We start from the raw sequence: 19,510 nt of genomic DNA on the forward strand, positions 1-19,510 counted from the left end.
TTTCCCCACCTAAAGGTATTTCTACTTATTTTAGCAGTGGTTATGAAATTCTGATAATATTTCCATGACAAAATGAAATTTTATGGATTTTAATTAGAAAAAACTACAGTAGATTTTCTATTTATGGTAGTTATGTTTTATAGGGTTGCCTGGAACTCTTATTTAGCAAATAAGTGCTCATGGGGGGAAGAAAGGGAAATATATCTATTTTATATGTTTATATTTGTTTATATGTACATCCATACACACATATGTATGCATTTATGTGTTTATACACATGTACACATATGTCCTAGGGATTGTATTTACATACACGTATACATACATACACACATAACATATCTCATAGATTATAATCTTAAATCCTAAAAACACTCATCCTGGTAGATTATATTTTGCTTATTTTTCAAAAGAGAAAGTGAGGTTCACAAGTGTTGAGGCTGCCCTACTGCCACTTGTCAGAGTTGTGATTCAGACCCATATAGCTGGCCCAGAACCATATTTCTTGTGCTATATTGCACTGCCCCCTGTTGTGTCCATCCTCTTCTTCTGCATCCATGCTCTCCTGATGAGCAAAAACATGAAGTCAGAGTGTAGTTGCCTTGTTTGATGTCAGCTTTGGAAGCATGCATATCCAGCAACTCAAATTTTTTGCTGCTCTGTGCATTTCTACAAATGACTGTGAGTATTGATTTTGGGGCTACAAATAAATTTTAGCAAGAAGATGGATTCTCAAGTAGGGAATCTGAATAATGAAGACAGACTGTACATATAATATGGTACTTTTTACACACTTATTAAGTTGTTCTGCAAGAAGTTGAGAAATAACCAAGACAAGAATTTTGTTTGGATAATAATAAAGTTATTAGCATTTACTTTTGTTTACCTGGTGCCAGGCAATATTCAAGGATCTTACACATATTAACTCATTGAATCATTGTAATAACCTTGTGAGATAGAGGTTCTGTCATCACCCCCATTTTACAGATGAAGAGATCAAGACAAAGCAAGCAAATTGCCTAATCACACAGGTAATGGTCGGTAGAGCCAAGTTTCAAACCTAGGTAGTCTGATTCCAGAGACTGTACTCTTAGGAAAATAGGAAACATACAAACTTACGATACTGAAATAATGAAACAGTATGCTTTAAAACCAAGATAATTTAAAAATCATTAGATAGATGTTTACAGAACGCCTGTTTTGTATAGGGCCCTTGCAAAAAATAATGATGCCTAAAATGTACCCTTTTCTTCACTGGACCTCATGGTTTAGTATAGCATGTATACCAGATAGCACAAAACAAGGGTAAGCATAGGTAAAAAGTGTTTTGAGTAGGTCTGGCTTCATAGGGGAAGTTATTCAGGGTAGGCTTTAAGGGAAGATGATATTTGAGGCAAATCTGTAATTTGGAATAATTTCTCTGATGATATTTTGTTTTCTCAGCAGTAGGCATAATGTAAGGCACATTAGCAGCTAATAAATATTCATTTGGTAAATAAGCAAATACATTATGAATCTGAGCTGATAGAGAGAGAAGAAGGACATTTTAGGTAGAGGATGGAGTGTATATAAAATTCCAGGCTGAAACACGTTAAAAATGTCTAGGTAACAAAAAATGGTTTAACTACAAATAGTCTTTGAAAGTGAGTCTTTACAGGAGGAAGTGTAGAAAGATAGTTTAGGCCTTAGAAGAGCCTACGAGTTGGATTTTATTGCATTTATTATATTCAGTAGGCAGTATTATTTAAAGTATTTAAAATTTAAATAATTCATTTTCATGGGGGGAATAACCTTTATTTGAATGTTAGCAGAATACTTGCATCATCAGTTACTTTTTCGTATATATATATATATATACATATATATATATATATACATATATATATATATATACGTATATATATATATATATATATATTTAATTTCTCTCTCTCTTTTTTTTTTTTTTTTTTTTTTACTTTGCATGAATCCCCTGGAGTAATAGTTCCATCAGCACAGCTGAGGGGCTAGAGCATTAGGGTGATAGTTGAAATGGTCGTGGTCCCCTAGACAACTACACTTGATTCCAGCCTCATTTTCATTGTCCCTAATCCTCTGACCTTCCCATGGTACAGTGGTCACAGGCAGGAAGTTTCTTATTCCCCACTCCCTCAGGTCTGTTTCCAAAAATACAGGGATTGTATCTTCGACCACAGAGCTGTCTTTTGCAACACAAAATAAATGGTATTTAAAACCTTATATTTTGAAATAAACAGTACTAAGAAAAATGAGCCATGAGTTTGTATTATTTAATAGTTGAATGAAGAATTATTGTTGTTTGCAGTTAATATCACATGTTGGACAGTTTTGAATTAAGTGCTTTATGAGGGTTCCTCCCCCCAATTGAAAATCAGGAAATAGAAGTATTACAGATTTTATAACAGCGTTAACATTTTAAGACTAATTACTCATTTAATAATGCAACTGAAGTTGACCTCCTGAACTAATTTTACTTTCTTATAGGTTTCTTATAGGTGCCTTACAGATGATTTCTAGTATATAATGTATTACAGTTGTACATAGTACAGTGAGCATAAAATACATTAATATATTTATTTTCTTTTAGCTTCAAGCATAGTCCATGACATAGAAGAAATATTACATTTATTTTACAGATGAAAACACTGAGATTTAAGAGATTAAACTGATTTAAATGTCATATTGTAGTACAGAAATTAAAGTCAGAAGGCTCAGCACTTGGTAATAATTTACAGTGACATTGGATGGAATATATGATACCAAGATAAAAGCTGATAGGATTTTGCTCAAGAGGCTTCACAGAATGACATTCATTGCCTTAGTTAATTTATATAGTGCAGAATCTGGCCTTTGACTTGTATGCTGAGAAGTCTGGTTTTTATCTTCCATCAGCTGAGACTTGAGCTGTCTCAGAGATAAGCTCAGATTTTTCAAGTTGAAGAGGCTAATGTTTAAACCCTTTAATATAATATGATTAATTTACAGTGAGAAATAATTATCACTTGAATGTATACTTCAAGTTCATTGGATTTTACTTGCTTTCCATGGGAAATGAATTTGGAAAGCCAAATAATAAGAATAGGAGGTTATTTAGTGAGCTTGAGATCAAAGGATATTGGAGTCGTATTTCCGTAGCATTAGGCTATGATAACCTGATGCATCATCTCACGGTAGGAAAGTCATGCTTGTGGATTGAGATTCCTTAATTCTGTTTGCTACAACCCCTTACATTGCTTTCTACATTAGATATGGCTTTCCCAGAGGGATCAGAATTTTCAGTCTCAAGGCACCTTGGTTTTCTTCCCTGGACTGTGCTGAAATAAGTACTGCCAGCTCTCTGAGGCTTTCCTTTCTCTAGGCTTTGACATTTTTTCTTTAGATATGTGAATATATTCATTGAAGGTGCCTTTAAGTCCTCCTAGCCTGGGACTCCTGTCTCAGTAAGGTGATTTTATTTCCCTACTTATATTCTGTTCCACTCAGTAGATTGTACTTTCTTTGTATTTGGGACCTCAGCCCTAAACTATTTAGGCAACTAAGTAAGAGAGTCAAAACTTTGTTTCTAGGGCTTCTGCTATAACACTCTTAAGAATGGTTGTGATTACGGATGTGCCTTGGCTTATGTCCTAGATTTAGGCTTATATACAGTTCCAAAATAGAGGCCCAAGTCAGAACTGGAAGAAAATATCTGTCCTTCTTTCAAATTTCTATTCAAACCCCAAGTCTAGGGTCAAGTTGATGTGCCATAAATGGTGTAGTTGTCTTGCGTGTTGTTTGAGGTTTAGCTACTTAGGTGTTGGATATCCCTAAATTTTTGATTTACTTAGCCACAAGAATGAAGTTAAGGCAGATCCATAGGAACCTGCTTTTGTTGTTTTAGTCTTTTCATAGTACTTGCCCATCAAACACCTTCAAGTCACTAGAATACATGGAAGAAATCTTCATTTATATTTAAGACTTTCTTCTGGAATTATGAGTGCATAGTACTGTAGCTACAGAAAATATTAAGTTCTTAGAATGTTCATCAGTTAATAAGAAGCAATGTAATGGTATAGACATTTTAATCATACTCATTTTGAAATTAATATTTTTAACCATAGCAGTGTAAGAAGAATTTCTTTCTTCCAGGAATTCCAACAGTGTTGTAGTGTTTGCTCACAAATAGTGTTGGGTACACAAGTCTCATCTCATTGACTTGGGAAAAATTAAGGGGCAAGCCTTGCAGTTACTTTTTGTAGAATTATTAACAAAACAAAACCAGACTTCTCTCAGTCTTTTGGTGTTGAGGTTAAGCAATATAAGTTGCCAGGAACTAAAAATGTCATTTTCATATTTTCATTTTTTCTTTCTAAAGGAACAAGACAAAAAAGTAGAAAGCTCAAATAAAGAAATACAGGAAAAGGATGCAATCATTGAAGAATTAAATAGAAAAATAATAGAAGATGAAAAAAGAACTCTAGAGCTAATGGATAAAGTCACAGCTGCTGATAAATTACTGGAAGAATTACAAGAACAGGTTGTACAAAAGAACCAAGATATTAAGAATATGAAATTAGAGCTGACTAATTCCAAGCAAAAAGAAAGACAGTGTTCTGAGGAAATAAAACAATTAATGGGGACAGTTGAAGAACTTCAGAAGAAAAATCATAAAGATAGCCAATTTGAAACTGATATTCTACAAAGAATGGAACAAGATACACAAAGAAAGTTAGAACAGCTCCGGGCAGAGCTGGATGAGATGTATGGGCAGCAGATAGTACAGATGAAACAGGAGTTAATAAAACAACACATGTCACAGATAGATGAACTTAAAATACGACATAAGGGAGAAATGGAGAATGCTTTAAGATCATATCCAAATATTACAGTTAATGAAGATCAAATAAAGTTAATGAATATAGCAATAAATGAACTGAATGTAAAATTGCAAGATACTAACTCTCAAAAAGAAAAACTCAAGGAAGAACTAGGAGTAATTTCAGGAGAAAAGTCCGCTCTGCAGAGACAGCTTGAAGACCTTTTTGAAGAATTGAGCTTTTCAAGGGAACAGATTCAGAGAGCTAGACAGACAATAGCTGAACAAGAAAGTAAACTCAGTGAAGCGCACAAGTCCCTTAGTACAGTGGAAGATTTGAAAGCTGAGATTGTTTCTGCATCTGAATCCAGAAAAGAACTAGAATTAAAACATGAAGCAGAAGTTACAAATTACAAGATAAAACTTGAAATGTTAGAAAGAGAAAAGAATGCTGTATTAGACAGAATGGCTGAATCGCAAGAAGCTGAATTAGAGAGGCTGAGGACACAGCTTCTGTTTAGTCATGAAGAAGAACTTTCCAAACTGAAAGAAGATTTAGAAATTGAACATCGAATAAATATTGAGAAACTAAAAGATAATTTAGGCATTCACTACAAACAGCAGATTGATGGCTTACAGAATGAAATGAGTCAAAAGATAGAAGCCATGCAGTTTGAAAAAGACAGTTTGATAACTAAGCAAAATCAATTAATTTTGGAAATTTCAAAACTAAAAGATTTACAGCAGTCCCTTGTGAATTCAAAATCAGAGGAAATGACTCTTCAAATTAATGAACTTCAAAAAGAAATTGAAATACTCAGGCAAGAAGAAAAGGAAAAGGGTACACTTGAGCAAGAAGTTCAAGAATTACAACTTAAAACTGAATTATTGGAGAAACAAATCAAGGAAAAAGAGGATAACCTTCAAGAAAAATTTACACAACTTGAAGCAGAGAATTGTGCTCTTAAAGATGAAAAGAAAGCCCTTGAAGACATGTTGAAAATGTATACTCCTGTTAACCAAGAAGAAAGATTAATTTTCATAGACCCCATTAAGTCCAAATCCCAAGACTGTAACTGGCAAAAAGAAATAGAAATACTTACAGAGGAAAATGAGGACCTCAAAAAACAATGTATTCAGCTAACTGAAGAGATTGAAAGGCAGAGGAACACTTTTTCATTTGCTGAAAAAAACTTTGAAGTTAACTATCAGGAGTTACAGGAGGACTATGCTTGCCTTCTCAAGGTAAAAACTGACTTAGAAGACAGCAAAAACAAACAAGAAGTAGAGTATAAAAGTAAGCTTAAAACACTGAGTGAAGAGCTTCATCATTTGCAAAGAATAAATCCAGCTGTGGTAAAAATGAAAAGTTCAGTCTTTGATGATGACAAAACTTTCATAGGAGAACCGTTGGAAACCGGTGAGGTTGTTGAGAAAGATACAACAGAACTTATGGAAAAACTTGAGGTAACCAAGCGAGAAAAGTTAGAACTGTCAGAGAGATTGTCTGATCTTTCTGAACAATTAAAACAGAAACATGGTGAGATTAGTTTTCTGAGTGAAGAAGTGAAGTCTTTAAAGCAAGAGAAAGAGCAAGTTTTATTGAGATGTAGAGAGCTAGAAATCATCATTAACCATAAACGGACAGAAAATGTAAATGTGTGTGATGTTCAGTTAGACTCTTTAAAAGATGGGGTTGTGACTATGACAGGCAAGGATTCTGGAGGGTCAATTTCTAAAATAAATAAAGATTTTGTTGAAGAATCAAAAATAATGGAGGAAGATAAAATTCCTTTTGAAAATAGGACTGTTGGAAAAGAAGGCAAGCAAGAACGGTTGTTTTTGGATCACTTGCCATTAGTGACAAATGGATCATCGCTTGGGACAACTGAACCCAGTAGAAATGATAAACTTCAGTGGGAGCTAAGTGTACTTAAATCAGAACAGGTACGTTTACTTATTTATGTAGATGCTAAAGCATAGTGAAAATGTTCATGCAGAAAATGTTTTCATCTTCCTAAAACACAGTTAATCTTACAAGATAATGAAAATGAACCCTATAATATAATTCTCATTTGGGCCTATCAGCTATCATTGCTTTTTTTTTTTTTTTTTTTTTTTAAGATTTTATTTATTTGTCATAGAGAGAGAGCAAGTGAGCACAAGCAAGGGGAGTGGCAGACAGAAGGAAAAACAGGCTCCGGGCTTAGCAGGGAGCCCCATGCGGGGCTCAATCCCAGGCATCCCAGCTATCATTGTTTATATCTATTTTTTTCTTAAACAATGTTGCCTTTCTTTCAGTTAATTTATGTTATATATTCTGTTAAGGAAATAAAAGCATAGGAATGGTTCCATACTTTCTTTGGAGATGCAAGAGTTTCAATAATTTTGTTGAAAATCTGGACTTCAAAAAAGTTATTTTGTAATATTTTGTTGTAATTTCAAAGCTTCGTTTCAGCATTTTGTTTTGTATTGGTATTTTCAAAGTTCCGCAACTAAAAATTAACTCTTAAACTATTTAGTACTTTATACTTACTTATTCAGTAGGTACAACATTATATATTTCCTTGAAAAAAAATCTCAACTTCAGTCCTAGAATTCTCTTAGAGTACTATGTAAAGCTGAAGGGGTAAAAAGTATTAATTCTAACTAACTAAAGAATGCATATAATGAGTAATAATATATCACTCTTGACAAATATATTTGTTGTATACTGATATTAGAAATAACTGGAAAATTCTACTAGATATCTTGTGTAATGCTGTTAGGTAAAACTTTGTTTCGTAATCTATGCAACAAGTATTTACTGAATCTCTAGCCAGGTATACTAGCAAGCAAGAGAGCAGGAGAGCTCTCTGAGAGAAAGAATATATTGTAGTGAGGGAAGCAGATAGTAGACAAGGGAACAAGTAGAATAGTTAGAAGTAGTGGTAAGATCTATAGAGAAAATAAAACACATAACGTGATAAAGAATGATGGGTAGTGGTGGAGGCAACATTAAATAGGATGGTCAGAAAAGGTCTCTTGGAGGAATTGACATTTGAACTGAGATCTGAAAGACTAAGGTGGAGCTTACCACATGCAAATTAGAGCAGTTGTGAAGACCTAGGTGAGTTTGAGGAACTGAATGAAGATGTGTTCAGTTGAGTTTGAAAGCAGGCGAGTGGAAGAAAAAGAGTTTGAAAAAGAAAGAAGAGACAAGATCTTGGAAGCCTTATAGACTTTTTAAGAATTTGAGATTTTATTCTATATGCAGTAGGAAACCTTTGGAAAATGTTCTCTTTTTATTTCTAATAAATACAGATCTTATAATGGAGTTACATTACAGTAAACCTATTGGAAATTGAAATATCTTAAGTTGAAAATGAAGTTAATGCACTTAACCTACTGAACTTCGTAGCTTAACCTAGTCTACCTTAAACATGCTCAGAACACTTATATTAGCCTATAGTTGGGCAAAATCATCTAACATAAAACCTATTTTATAATAAAGTGTTAAATATCTCAAGTAATTTATTGAATACTATACTGAATGTGAAAAACAATGCTTGAATGGGTAAGAATGGTTGTAATTTATTGTTTGTTCATCCTCATGATCGTGTGGCTGACTGGGAGCTCTGGCTCCCTGCTGCTGCCCGGCATCACAAGAGAGTATCATACCATATATTTAGCCCAGGAAAAGATTTAAATTAAAAATTTGAAGTATAGTTTCTACTGAATGCGTATCACCTTTACACTTTATCTTATAAAGTCAAAAAAATCCTAAGTCAAACCATTGTAAGTTGGGGACTATATGTATATTCACATTTATGATCTTACATCAAATGTGAAGATATTTTACATTTTAATAACCTAAATAGAGTTTAAAAAATCAAGTTGCATAACTATTAATGCTTTGTTAACTATCTGGAATAGTCTTCATAAACATAATGTGGTTTTAAATTAATTACTCCTAAAAATGCCAGAGATCATTTAGATTTTTTTAAAAAGGCCATTATTGAGAGAGGACCTGAATTTGAAGCTGTCAAAATGGTCAAATTTTCTCAGTAAGAATTTTATTTTCTCTGCTAAAGACATTTTCATTGACATTCAAATACTTTCTCGTTAACATTAACTTATATAAAGTAAAGGGAGGCAAACCTGTAAACTGTCCCTTCCCGTTGTCACTACCAAGACAAAGGGGAGTAAAATATGTGTGTGTAAAGGGAAGCTCACAGAAGAAATAGAGTGATAATTTATTCAGTAGTAAGATCTCGGAGCAATCTAAATATGCTTAGAAATAATGCTGACTCCCCCAAAAATGCTTTGCTCTTACAACCAAGCTAATTGGCTAATAAACATGAAAAGATACTTTCAACCTTATAAATTGATATAACCATAAGGTAATATTTTATACCCATCAGATTGGCAAAATGAGTCCCACAGTAGAAAGTGTGGGGAGATGAATACTCACATATGCTATTAATATCAGTGTAAATTGGCACAATTATATAAAACATAATTTGGTAAAATTTAATACATTCAATGTACATTACCTATGACCCAACAGTTACATTTCTAGTTGGTTCTCAGAAGTATGGTCTCTGACTAGCAATATCAGCAGCACTTGAAACCAGGGTAAAATTCCAGTTTGGGGGCCCCACACCAGACTTCCTAAACTGGAAACTCTGGGGAAAGGCCCCAGCATTCTGTTTTAATAAGCACTCCAGGTTATTCTGATGCCTGCTAAAGTTTGGGATCCACTCTACTAGGGACGTGCCCGTGTATTTGTATAGGGACATATCTGTAAGAATTTAGTGCAGTATTTTTGAAATATCAAAAAATTAGAAATAATCCAGTTGATCTCCAAGGAGGAAGTTGACAAATTTTCATGTATTCATAGATACTATAGCACAGTTAAAATAAATTAATCTGTATCTACATGGCTCGATCTCAAGTATTTTGAATGAGAAGAATGATTTGCAAAATAAATACCATTTTACACCATTTATGTAAATTCTTAGAAACATAAAATATAATGTATTATTTATAGGTACTGAAAAGTGATATTATAAGAAATTCAGTGGTCTTGTTGCAAATTTGTGAAAATGTTTGCCTCTGGAGAAGGAAGAATGGGAACATAGTGGGTTAAATTTTATTTTCTTTCTAACCCAAAAAAGTATGTAGAAAGGAGAGAAATGGGGGAAAAAAAGACAAAATAATTGTATTTGTTAAATTGGGGTATGAGTACTTAAGTGTTTATTATATTATTCTTTGCATTTCTGTATATTTAAAATACTTTTAAATGAAAAGCAAAGATGAGGCCATACGAAACTATACCATATATCAAAATTTACCATAAAGTTGAGGTAATGACAATATTATGCTACTTTCCTTGGAAAAGATAGGTATATCAGTGCAATAGGATGAAGTGAGAAAAAAATTAGACTTATCTTACATGAAGTTTTAAACTATAATTTCATGTATTTCCCCCTTGTAGTCAGTATATGAAAAAAACAGAAGTTAAATTATTTTAAAGTTTTAAATCATTTAAAAATGTTCTAATGTGTACATACATTCACTTTAAGAATGATTTAAGGCTACAGATGGAAGCTCAGCGTATATGCCTCTCTCTGGTTTATTCAACACATGTGGATCAAGTTCGTGAATATATGGAAAATGAAAAAGATAAAGCTCTTTGTAGTCTTAAGGAGGAACTTATTTCTGCCCAAGAGGAAAAGATAAAGGAACTTCAGGAAATACACCAGCAAGAGCTACAGAATATAAAAACACAAGAAACAGGTAAATGGTTTCTTTTTTTCTTTTTTCTTTTTTTTTTTAAGATTTTATTTATTTATCTGAGAGAGAGCACAGAGGAAGAGGGAGAAGCAGACTCCCCGCCAAGCAGAGAGCCCGATGCGGGGCTTGATCCCAGGACCCCAAGATTATGACCCAAACTGAAGGCAGATGCTTAACTGACTGAGCCACCCAGGCACTCCCTGGGCAAATGGTTTCTAAAAAAAAATTATAAGTACTGTGAAATAAATAAGTATCACTTAGAGCTCACCCACCATTTCATAATTTTGTCCTTGTCTTAGAACCCATAGAGGAAGGTAACTGTGTACCCCAGTCCTAGATTCATTTGTTCATATAATCATTGCACTTTTTTTAAGTGCTTGAGAAATTTAAAATCACTGAATCATTTCCCCCCAGAAGTTACAGTCAAGTGGGAAAGCAATATAAAATAAATTCTTAGAAAACAACAAGACAATTTCTGTAATAGAAGAATTACTAGAAAGAATGGAAGAAGAAAGGAGAAAAGTTTCATACTTTCTGAGAGGATGAGTAGGCTGAGGTGGCAGGCAGGAGGAGGGAAGTTAGAATTTTAGGGAAGGCTCCTGAGTCTTAAACATAGACGTGTGAGAGATTGTTATCCATTTTGGAGAATTGAGAGTTCAAGTTATACAAGAAAGTAGTGGGAGATAAAACTGGAAAGATTGAAAGGAGCTTGATTAGAAAAGGCTTTATATACTCTTGACTGAAGAGTAAGCCTTATGCTATTGGTAATAAGACCTGTAGGATTTTAAGTAGCGGAAGTAACAGTAAAATTTTTATTTTACAGTAAAACCATGGAGCAAAGTGGGGGAGGTGATTAGTGATGGGAAGACCAGTTAAGCAACTTTGGCAGTAATTCTGCTAATAATAATATATATAACAGAAAAGTTTAAGAGTTAAAAGAGGTAGGCAGTAGTCGGCAGTTAATATGTGGAGGAAAGGGGAAAAATTGAGAGTGATTCCTAAGTTTCTAGCTTGGGTAATTGGATTGAAAATGACTGTAGTCATAAAGAGGATGCAGAGCAGATCTGTGGGAAAAATAATAAATTCAGTTTGTTACATACTGAGTTGAAAATACCTATTGACTTTAAAAAACAGTTGTCTAGTAGGTAGTTAAAAATAGAAGTCCAAAAGACAAGAGGGAGGATTGGGCCTATGATAAAGATTTGGAAATCAAAAGATCATTGGAGGCCAGAGAAAAGAATGAGATGTCCTGGGAGACTGCAGTGTGGGCCAAAAGACTAGGATGGCACTGTGGGAAGCGGGAACATATAAAGAACCTGAAATAGAAGACTAGTTGCAGTTAACTTTTATCTTTAATAATTATTTAAGCACTCAATGAACTAGATTTCCTCTGTTCAAGACATCTCTAGGCTTTCACCCTTTACATCTTTTGAGAATGAGATGGTTCATAAGTTTTTCCAGTGGCTCTGTTGAACAGAGAGAATTTAAAGAGTGACTTAAATAAGAATATCATACTTTTCACTAAAGGAGTTCTTTAGGTTTGAATGTAATAAGATGTTAAGTGTGTATTGTTTTTATTGATGTCCAGTGATTTTCAACTATAAGTTAATTGGTCTGCTAATGGTTGGTGAAGTTAGTGAGTAATGACCAGCATTTTTTTAAATAAATAAAAGTACAGGAGAACAGGAAACAATAGTATATAGCATGTAGAAAGGGCAGATAATGATTTGTGGAATTCTTGTTTCAGTTTTCCATGGATATATAAATAGGTTATGATATGTGATGTATTTCTTGTATTTGGTAGTAGTAGAAAAATTTGTAAGTTATGCTTTATACCAATTTGTAAGATATAAACAGAATTCTACAAATTATCTGAAGCAGTTAACATTGAGCAGTGGAAAATAACTTTGAAAGATAAAGAATTTAAAACTTATTGTAAAGGAAGCTTCCAGTTGATATAGGTTTAATATGATAATAGTACTTAAGAATGTGAATTAAATGTTTAATGCAGGATCTGGTTCTGTTAGGTGGTGAAGCGAAGCCTTTACAAATGCTCATTGGAAAACTACGCAAGGCAGTGTCTGAAGAATGTTCTTATTTTACACAGGTAAGATATTAGTTAAAAAGTACTTTTAGACAAGAACTGCTATACTTCAGAACTGCGCTTAGAAAGTTTGTTTTTAAGTTTAAAATGAACATTTAAATGTTTCCTGATAATCTTTTGAAACAAAAGCAATTGAAGTAAATTATCTTAACAGTAGAACAGACAAAAGGTATACCTAATACAAAAAAGAATGGACCAGTAGAACCCCAGACAGGTCTGTTTCCTGCCCCTGCCCCTTGGTGGTTGAGTGTATCTGATGACTTGCCTGGGGAGATTGCACAAGACCAGTGAGATCAGTTTCACACTTCAGATTGCCAAAAACTAAAAACTCTTAATTTTACCAGGTATAATTATATTTGTGAAGATGGGGTGAAATAGAAGCTCTTATATACTGCTACTGGGAAAGTACTACCTTGAGAAGCAGATTGGCATGGTCTATTTTTGAAGTTGTATATATCCTATAGCCCAAGCATTTGTGCACAACCAGATCTGTTCATTGCTAAAGTATCTTCAGGTTAAAAATGGGAAACAACTCAGATTACTATGAATAATGGTAATAAATAAATTGTGTTACCTCCACAGTGGAACTCCATTTAGCAGTGTTTGATATCTGTATTAATATCAGTAAATCTCAAAAGAAAAAAGTATAAAGCCTGTATGTTAGAATAATTACCTCTGGGTAAAGGGAAAGGTGAATAAAGTGGGTAGGCAGTACTTAAAACAGAGAGCTTCAAATCTCGAGGTAATGGTCAATTTCTTTTAAAAAAAAACATGGAGATAATATGACAAAATATTGCTATTTGTTTAAGGTAGGTAATAAATTATTTTTTCTGCATATTTGAAATAGTTCAAAATTTAAAATGTATGCTTTGTTTTGTCCCTGATCTCTGTCCCAGGCTTTTATATTTATAAATGGAAGGGGGAGGCGGGTGGTATTAGTTGGGACAGGTAGAGCTACCTTACTGATTTTTTTTTTTTTGTAAGATTTTTTTTATTTGAGAGTGAGCAAGAGAGTGGGGTGGGTGGGGAGGGAGAGGGAGAGAGAATTTTGAGCACTCTGCACTGAGCACGGAGCCCAACCCTGCGACGGATCTCATGACCCTGAAATCATGACTTAAGCTAAAACCAACAGTTGGATGCTTAACCAACTGAGCCACCCAGGTGCCCCTGATTCTCATTTCCCATAATACCATAATATTGTTCAAAAAACGTTTTGCAAAAAAACCTCAAAAAGTGAGAAATAACTACCCCTAAGGCCTACTCAAGAGTCTCCACCTCCACCTCTGCCAAAGGGTTCAGGCATTGTCCTTTCATATCTATTGTTGCTAGTCAGTAAATAATGCAAAGAGGGCCCAAGTCACAGTAGTTCATTTATAAACTGACATTGTATGTTCTTTCCTTTCGTTATTGTCTTTACCTGATCTCTAATCTCAAGTTGAAATATGAGTCATCTTGTTCTAATAGAGGGGTCCTCTGGGATTTTTCATGAAACCTGGTTTTGTCACTAAATGTTGATGTTGCCATGGACTAGTTACTTCATCTTTTTGAGTCTGTATCTTCATCTGTAAATGGGTTTCTACGAGCTCTAACATGATAAAATTCCATCTTGGGAGCTGTGCTGAAAATTTAATGAATTTATTGACAGTATAGTTTAACTTTTAAGCAAATCTCAAAAAATAGCAATAATCAATTTGGTTTTTAAGTCTAGAAGTTGTTTCCAGTTGTATACAGGGCAAAGGTAAATTTTATTTTGAGGGCTTCTCAAATTATTATGGGTCATATATTGTTTTTATTTTTTTTATTTTTTTTATTTTTTTTTAAAGATTTTATTTATTTATTTGACAGAGATAGAGACAGCCAGCGAGAGAGGGAACACAAGCAGGGGGAGTGGGAGAGGAAGAAGCAGGTTCATAGCGGAGGAGCCTGATGTGGGGCTCGATCCCATAACGCCGGGATCACGCCCTGAGCCGAAGGCAGACGCTTAACCGCTGTGCCACCCAGGCGCCCCGCATATATTGTTTTTAAATGATGGTAGAATTGTTTGTTGCTCAGGAGAGAAACCAGGATAATGTGTCAAATATTTTTAATTTATTTGTATGTATAAAACACAGAATACTGCCTTTATGTTACAGAAAAGTATATGGATGTAATCTCCCACATCATATAATTTCTTTTTTTTTAAAAGACTTATTTATTTATTTGAGAGAGAGCAAGCAAGTGTGTGAAGCAGGGCGAGGGGCAGAGGTAAAGGGAATGAATCTCATGTAGAAGCCCTGCTGAGTGTGGAGCCCAACTCAGGGCTCGATATCATGACCCTCAGATCACCACCTGAGCCAAAATCAATAATTGGACATTTAACTGACTGAGCCACCCAGACGCCTCCATCTATTATAATTTCTGTGGAACCTTTTTTTTTTCTTTATTTTTTTTCTTTTAATATTTTTGTATTATGTTAGTCACCATACAGTACATCCCCAGTTTCTGATGTAAAGTTCGATGATTCACTAGTTGAGTATAACACCCAGTGCACCATGCAATACGTGCCCTCCTTACTACCCATCACCAGTCTATCCCATTCCCCCACCCCCCTCCCCTCTGAAGCCCTCAGTTTCTCATAGTCCATAGTCTCTCATGCTTCATTCCCCCTTCTGATTACCCCCCTTTCTTTATCCCTTTCTTCCCCTACCGATCTTCTTAGTTCTTACGTTCCATAGATGAGAGAAATCATATAATTGTCTTTCTCTGCTTGACTTATTTCACTTAGCATTATCTCCTCCAGTGCCATCCATGTTGCAGCAAATGTTGAGAACTCGTTCTTTCTGATAGCTGACTAATATTCCATTGTATATATGGACCACAACTTCTTAATCCAGTCATCTGTTGAAGGGCATCTCGGTTCCTTCCACAATTAAGCTATTGTGGACAATGCTGCTATGAACATTGGGGTGCATATGGCCCTTCTCTTCACTACGTTTGTATCTTTGGGGTAAATACCCAGTAGTGCAATGGCTGGGTCATAGGGTAGCTCAAGTTTTAACTTTTTAAGGGACCTCCACACTGCCTTCCAGAGTGGCTGTACCAACTTGCATTCCCACCAACAATGTAGGAGGGATCCCCTTTCTCCACACCCTCTCCAGCAATTGTTGTTTCTTGCCTTGTCAATTTTTGCCATTCTAACTGGCGTAAGGTGGTATCTCAGTGTGGTTTTGATTTGAATTTCCCTGATGGCTAATGATTTTGAACATTTTTTAATGTGTCTGTTAGCCATTTGTATGTCATCATTGGAAAAGTGTCTGTTCATATCTTCTGCCCATTTTATGATTTGTTTGTTTCTCGCATATTGAGTTTGAGAAGTTCTTTGTAGATCTTGGATACCAGTCTATTATCTGTAGCATCATTTGTAAATATATTCTCCCATTCCGTGCGCTGCCTCTTAGTTTTTTTTGACTGTTTCCTTGGCTGTGCGGAAGCTTTTAATCTTGATGAAGTCCCACAAGTTCATTTTTTCTTTTGTTTCTCTTGCCTTTGGAGATGTGTCATGAAAAAGGTTGCTTTGGCCGATGTCGTAGAGGTTGCTGCCTATGTTCTCCTCTAGGATTTTGATGGATTCCTGTCTCACATCAAGGTCTTTCATCCATTTGGAGTTTATCTTTGTGTATGGTGTGAGAGAGTGGTCAAGTTTCATTCTTTTGCATGTAGCTGTCCAATTTTCCCAGCACCATTTATTGAAGAGACTGTCTTTTTCCCACTGGATGTTTTTTCCTGCTTTATCAAATATTAGTTGCCCAAAGAGCCGAGGGTCCATTTCTGGGTTCTCTATTCTGTTCCATTGGTCTGTGTGTCTGTTTTTGTGCCAGTACCATGCTGTCTTTGTGATCACAGCTTTGTAGAATAGCTTGAAATCCGGCAACGTGATGCCCCCAGCTTTGTTTTTCCTTTTCAACAATTCTTTGGAGATTCGGGGCCTTTTCTGGTTTCACACAAATTTAAGGGCTGTTTGTTCTAGTTCTTTGAAAAATGTCCTTGGTATTTTGATCGTGATGGCATTGAAAGTGTAGATTGCTTTGGGTAGCTTAGACATTTTAACTATGTTAATTCTTCCGATCCATGAGCATGGAATATTTTTCCATCTTTTTGTGTCTTCCTCAATGTCTTTCAAGAGTGATTTATAGTTTCTAGAATATAGGTCCTTTACGTCTCTGGTTAATTCCAAGGTAACGTATGGTTTTTGGTGCTTTTGTAAATGGGATGGATTCCCTAATTTCTCTTTCTTGAGTCTCATTATTCGTGTATAGAAATGCAGCTGATTTCTGAGCATTGATTTTGTATCCCGCCACATTACTGAATTGCTCTATAACTTCTAATAGTTTGGGCATGGATTCTTTTGGGTTTTCCATATGGAGTATCATGTCATCTGCGAAGAGAGACATTTGACTTCTTCTTTGCCGATTTGGATACCTTTGATCCCTTTTTGTTGTCTGATTGCTGTTGCCAGGACTTCTAGTACTATGTTGAATAATAGTGGCAAGAGTGGGCATCCTTGTCGTGTTCCTGATCTTAAGGGAAGGGCTTCCAGCTTTTCCCCATTGAGAATGATATTTGCTGTAGGCATTTCATAGATGGTTTTTATGAGATTGAGGAATGTACCCTCTATCCCTACACTCTGAAGGGTTTTAATCAGGAAAGGATGCTGTATTTTGTCAAATGCTTTAAGTAAGCTTTGTGCCCAACATGGGGCTTGACCTCATGACCCTGAGATCAAGAGTCACATGCTCTACCAGCTGAAGCCAGCCAGGTGCTCTTATGGGGGGTCATCATTTTTTAACTTCTGTCCTTGTCTGCTGGTGTTTTTTCAAGGGTAGTTAACATTACAGTGAAAATGTCAATCTAGGATCCAAGCTAGAAAATGGTAGATTAAAGTACAGGCTATATTCATTATTAGAAGCAGAAAAAATAGTTTTGTGCAATTAAGATTGTCAGTATTTTCCTGCTGTAAGAATTTCATGTTCTATATAAAGAGAGAAAGATTTAGACTTGACTGTTTATTTTGTAGACTGATAGGGTGTATGGAAGAGTGTTTTCTTACTGATTTTTCTGTGCCATTTTGACTGTCTTTTGCATTTAGGAAAATAATGTTTAATGACTTTCAAAGGCAGACATCAACATTTTAATTCTGTAAAATACCTAATTTTGTTGTTAATAGACTTTTTGCAGTGTCTTTGGTGAACATTATACTCCTGCTTTAAAATGTGAAGCAAATGTAGAAGAGAGAGAGAGTTCTGGTGTGCACACTTCTGAAAATCAAGAGCTAGAATTGCAAGATTATAGATATGAAGTTCAAGGTAATAAAATCTGACCACATTATTTTCTTAAGTCATTTAATGATAAACTTTTACTTTTAATCATGATTCAGTCACTTAATATCTTTTTGGATTCATGAAATATATTTAATACAGATTTTTATTTTTGTAATGCAATAATTGTGATATAAAGAAAACCAAAGATGTCTATAAGTTTCCTTGTCTCTTTATCCTTTATTCCTCTACTCCCATGTTTTTCCTTGTTCATGATTCTTCCTTAATTTTATACCATAGATAAAACCTTTGAAAGTTATTGTCTTTATAAATACATTTATGTCAATGATTAATTTTTTTAAAGAATAAGAAGACCTACATTGTCTTTCTTAATAAGAACCCTGTATTAATTTATTTTTATAAACTGTAATCTCAATTAATTTTTTGGTATTTTTTCGGAGGTAAAGTGTTTTCTACCCCATCCATTTATATGAGTAATGAACAAAATATACAAATTAATGAATACCAAAACAAATTAACGTATTTTAATATGAAATCATCAAGTTGTCTTTGTAGCAGGTCTTTTACATTAATGAGATTGAAATTTTTGGTAACTTAAATATGTGAAGTGTACTTCTACCAGGCAATTTTCTAAAGTTATTAATAGATAAATAATACTTATTGAAAGAAGCAGACTTTTACTGTAAAATGAAATTACTATAATTGTTTATTTATCATCTAGACTTGCAAGAAAATATGCAAACTCTTCTCAACAAAGTAACAGAAGAATACAACAAACTCTTGGTACTTCATACACGTTTAAATAAGGTCTGTGAAACGGAAAATGTAGTATGTTTTCATTTATTGTATCATGTGCTGTTTTGTAAACTTCTTCATCAACCAAGAATTTCTAAAAAAGTGAGCATGGTAAAGATGAGGGAAAAGTGACGTATTTATAATTTCAGTGTGCTAAAGGAATTTCTGCAAGTTGAATACTTATTTACCCCTTTAGAGAGTTTTGGAAATCCTGATAAAGTAAAATAAATATAAAATGTCAGATTATAAACTTGGTGAAACAGTTGTATTTAATTTTACATATAACAGTTTTAAAGTAGTGGTTCTCTCTGTTTTAGAGAAAAATGGAATTAGTGTAGTTGTTTAGAACATAGCTAACATGTTATATGTGTTAAATTCAAGTAGTTTTAGAAATGTGTGCATGTAAAACTCACTGAGAGTATAGTTGGCATAGTATAATTTATTAACTGTATCAGGAAGATAAAAAGCATATATTGGCAAAGGTAAGTGTTGTAATCTTCATGTCGTAGACAAAAAAATCCAGAAGGATCTCTATGGCTTTATTTACTTTACTTTGGTGTCCTTATATTAATTGGGTGGATTTAAAAGACTTAACTGATAGGGAGTGGAAGTTCTGTCGGTGATGAGGGATGCTCCAGCTGAAATTCTTGTTTGTCTTTTTCTTTCTCTTCCCCTCCCTTTCTCACCTTTTGTCTTCCCCTATGT

At 34.4% G+C, this 19,510-nt stretch overlaps 1 protein-coding gene across 14 annotated transcripts in view; it reads left to right on the top strand.

The window, feature by feature from the left end:
* Window positions 1-19,510, top strand: part of AKAP9 (A-kinase anchoring protein 9) — a 200,793-nt gene that overhangs the window by 80,311 nt on the left and 100,972 nt on the right. For all 14 annotated transcript variants that reach the window (XM_057304094.1, XM_044386405.3, XM_057304099.1 and 11 more), the window contains 5 exons: window positions 4,373-6,760; window positions 10,381-10,594; window positions 12,619-12,698; window positions 17,899-18,037; window positions 18,732-18,817. In XM_057304094.1, the coding sequence (XP_057160077.1) occupies window positions 4,373-6,760; window positions 10,381-10,594; window positions 12,619-12,698; window positions 17,899-18,037; window positions 18,732-18,817 (2,907 nt within the window). The remainder of the gene's footprint in view (window positions 1-4,372; window positions 6,761-10,380; window positions 10,595-12,618; window positions 12,699-17,898; window positions 18,038-18,731; window positions 18,818-19,510) is intronic.

Source organism: Ursus arctos, unplaced genomic scaffold (assembly GCF_023065955.2).
Source record: "Ursus arctos isolate Adak ecotype North America unplaced genomic scaffold, UrsArc2.0 scaffold_3, whole genome shotgun sequence".
Taxonomy (NCBI): Eukaryota; Metazoa; Chordata; class Mammalia; order Carnivora; family Ursidae; genus Ursus; species Ursus arctos.